At 48.5% G+C, this 3,408-nt stretch overlaps 1 protein-coding gene across 1 annotated transcript; it reads left to right on the forward strand.

Annotated features, from left to right (window-relative positions):
- The first annotated feature begins 2,016 nt into the window (after positions 1 to 2,016).
- Positions 2,017 to 3,043, forward strand: NPBWR2 (neuropeptides B and W receptor 2). Its single transcript, XM_068129966.2, has one exon. The coding sequence runs from the start codon at positions 2,042 to 2,044 to the stop codon at positions 3,023 to 3,025; it is 984 nt and encodes a 327-aa protein (XP_067986067.1). The 5' UTR covers positions 2,017 to 2,041; the 3' UTR covers positions 3,026 to 3,043.
- The last annotated feature ends 365 nt before the right edge of the window (positions 3,044 to 3,408 follow it).

Genomic DNA, 3,408 nt, shown 5'->3' on the forward strand with positions numbered 1-3,408 from the left:
AGATTTGGTTGTGGACGCACGCACGCACGGACGGACGAGACCCAATTTCGGAAGTCCAACGGGGGCTAATGAAATGCTGACAGTAAAACGTACGCGTTCCCCGACACATAACCGATCTTAAAACTTCTCAAAAACATGATGGTGAGTGTCGGCCTGTGTAGGAATGAATTCCTCGCCAATGGTTTGTGGGTTTACTACCGACATCTGGTTTAGGTACACGTGGCGAATCACTAAGTAATTCAGTCGCTATTGTTATATCGTGCTACACATAGAATCTTAATATACCACTCGCTATCCAAGTGTAATTAATCGCTCATTCAAACTTTTCATAAAACGCATTTTATCAAAATGCAAGGAAAACTGCTTCGTAATCCTTTGTGAGTATATATTTTTTGTTTATATGACTAAAAATGTGGGTGGGACAATAGATTCTCAAATAAGTGGGGCAACCCCCCCCCCCCTCCCACCCCACCTACCTCCCTACTGATGCCCTGGTACTTGCTTATCTATTAGTTATTGTTTTATCTACATTCAAAATAGGAAATATAATTTTGGAACCAACTATATATCATGTTGCCTCTACTTTAATACACACCTGCTTTTTATGTGACAGGTACCCTGTGAGCTGGTCATTACCCTGCGCTCGAGAAGCGAAAAGTGGGGTTAAGCATTCAGTTATATACGTGTTATATACGCATTCAGTTAATGTCTGCATTTTAGAAAAAAATTTTCTCTGCAATTGTTGGTCTGATGGACACGAAATTTTCACCGTAGGAACGCCTCCTCCTTTAGACTATTTTAGTGATAATCATGACGTCATAGGTCATGTGGTACAGGCGCCATCTTGGAAAAATCCAGAAAAGGTTGCACCTCTATGTCTCCAAAACCGCTGCATGGAAAAAATTGAAACATGGCTCGTTGTAAATAACTCCATATGGGGAATAGGTGCTGTTAACGATGACGTCAATGGTGCCATAATTATGACGTCATAATTCGACAGGGACAACGCTTAGTCTGATCAGTTTGAAATGTATCGAGTGTGATCTAAGCAACAATTATATTAGAGAATATAAATTTATGATGTCATCGCTCACGTGGTCTGGCAGCCATATTGGATCAAAGAAAAAAAAATGTTCGAAAAACAGAAGAGTTGGCTCGCAACAAGTTGACTGCACATGGTAAGTATTCGATTAATACCATCTAGTTTATTTTGTCTTCAGTGACCAGCAAAGGCAAGGGAGTTTATTTCCATTCTCTGATAACAGCAGGTTTGTTATCACAGTCGCCACATCAATAAATCATGTAATCAGCAAATTGTTTTCGCGATGCATTTTCCAAGCGTGAGCTTTGGGGACCCACCCATGGCCCCACGTGGTTCCTTTGGTCCGCGCACAAGATGGTCTCGGATTAATGGGGAAACGCGCTCGTTCCGCGTCGCATACAAATGACGGCGATCTTCTGGGCGGCATTTCTGCCATTCTCGGTTATTCGCGGGTGTGCGCCCCGGCCGTGCGCAGCGCACACCCCCGTTTCTCGAGACCAGCGTGCCCATTCCGCACGCCCCGCACGCCTTTCACAGTGAGCACACGTCCTGCAGGTGACCACGGGGCCGTGATCCGCGTCCACATTCTTATTCGTTCCCGATGCTTTTGCAGGAGGTATTTCTTCATGGTCGTTAAACATTTTAGAGTTTACCTTTGCGCTTTTGCCATTTTTATTTTTAAGAGATTCTTTTTAAGAGATTCCATATTTGACTCATTTAAAGGGATGTACGAGGCATCCATCACGAGTGCGCTCGAATATTCATGCTGTTTTACACATTTTGCCATCGTATATATATTATATATACATACCTGCGTTTTATTGCAACTCCTCGCAAATTAGGCGTCGGTGCTGCTTAAATTGTCCTTGAAATTGCAGGTTTTTTTCCTTTAACAAATCCATTGGGTGCAGGCAAGAGTGCAGGGCGTGAAAAGGCGGACGGTGCGGGTGAAGCCCGGGCCATGAAACCCGGGAGGCCGCGGGCATTCGATTGACGACCATGGACGCGGTGGTAAACGGCTCCGCCTGGAGCGACGTGGACACCGGAGGCGGTCCAAACCACACGAACTGGACCATAGCCGCGGTCAACAGGGGATTCTACATCGCGATCCCCGTGCTCTACTCGCTCATCTCGGCCGTCGGCCTCACCGGGAACACGGCCGTCGTGTACGTGATCGTGCGAGGGCCCAAGATGAAGACCGTCACCAACATTTTCATCCTCAACCTGGCAGTTGCCGACGGACTGTTCACCCTCGTTCTGCCCATCAACGTCGCGGAGCACCTCCTGAGGACGTGGCCGTTTGGCGTCGCCTTGTGTAAGATCATCGTAGTCATCGACAGGTTTAACATGTATACCAGTGTGTATTTTCTTACGGTCATGAGCATCGACCGTTACCTCGTCGTCTCGGCCACCGTGCGCTCGGAGCACCTACTATGGCGCACGTACTCGATGGCCAAGCGTACCAGCCTGGCTGTATGGCTCCTCGTGTCGGTCATCGTCCTGCCCTATGCTATCTTTGCCAACACCGAGCAAGACCCCTTCGGTCGTACCATCTGCAATCTGCAGCTCCCGGCACCAAAACAGGGCTGGTTCAAAGCGACGCGTATATATTCGTTACTGTTTGCCTTCGTTCTACCCGTGTCTACCATTTGCTACCTGTACGCACAGACACTCCGCAAGCTGCGCAACATGCGCCTGCACACGAATACGCGCACGCTCAACAAGGCCAAGCGCAAGGTGACGCTCATGGTGCTTGCGGTCGTCGCCATCTGTCTCGTGTGCTGGACTCCGTACCACATGGCGTCCATGGTGGCCATCACCACTGCCCTGGACGAGACACCTACCGTGGTGGTAATTTCATATTTACTTACGGTCCTCAGCTACACCAACAGCTGTCTCAACCCATTCATCTACGCTTTTCTTGATGATAACTTTCGCCAAAGTTTCCAGAAGCTTGGAGAATGTGTGCCGCCCTGTTATTGAAGGCACTCTGGCTTGAGATGGAATGCGCATTGACCGAAAAAAGAGTGTGCACTGACCTGACATGGAGTGCTCACAAACCAAGCCTGGAATGGAGTCCATCCATATGACAGATCTGAGATGTAGTTCACACCGGCTTCAGATGTAGTTCGTATCAGCCTGAGATGGAGTGTGCGCTGGACTGAGATGGAGTGCTAGCTTTAAATGGAGTGGGAGCCGGCCTGGCCTGAGATGGAGTGCTGGCCCGGCGTGGCCTGAGATGGAGTGTTCGCCATCCTCAGATGGTGTACATGCTAGCCTGAGATGGTGTACATGCTAGCCTGAGATGGAATGCACACATGCCAAACCTGACATGGAATGCACACATGCCAAACCTGAGATGGAGT

The sequence above is a fragment of the Myxine glutinosa genome, chromosome 11, assembly GCF_964187855.1.
Source record: "Myxine glutinosa chromosome 11, kmMyxGlut1.1, whole genome shotgun sequence".
Taxonomy (NCBI): Eukaryota; Metazoa; Chordata; class Myxini; order Myxiniformes; family Myxinidae; genus Myxine; species Myxine glutinosa.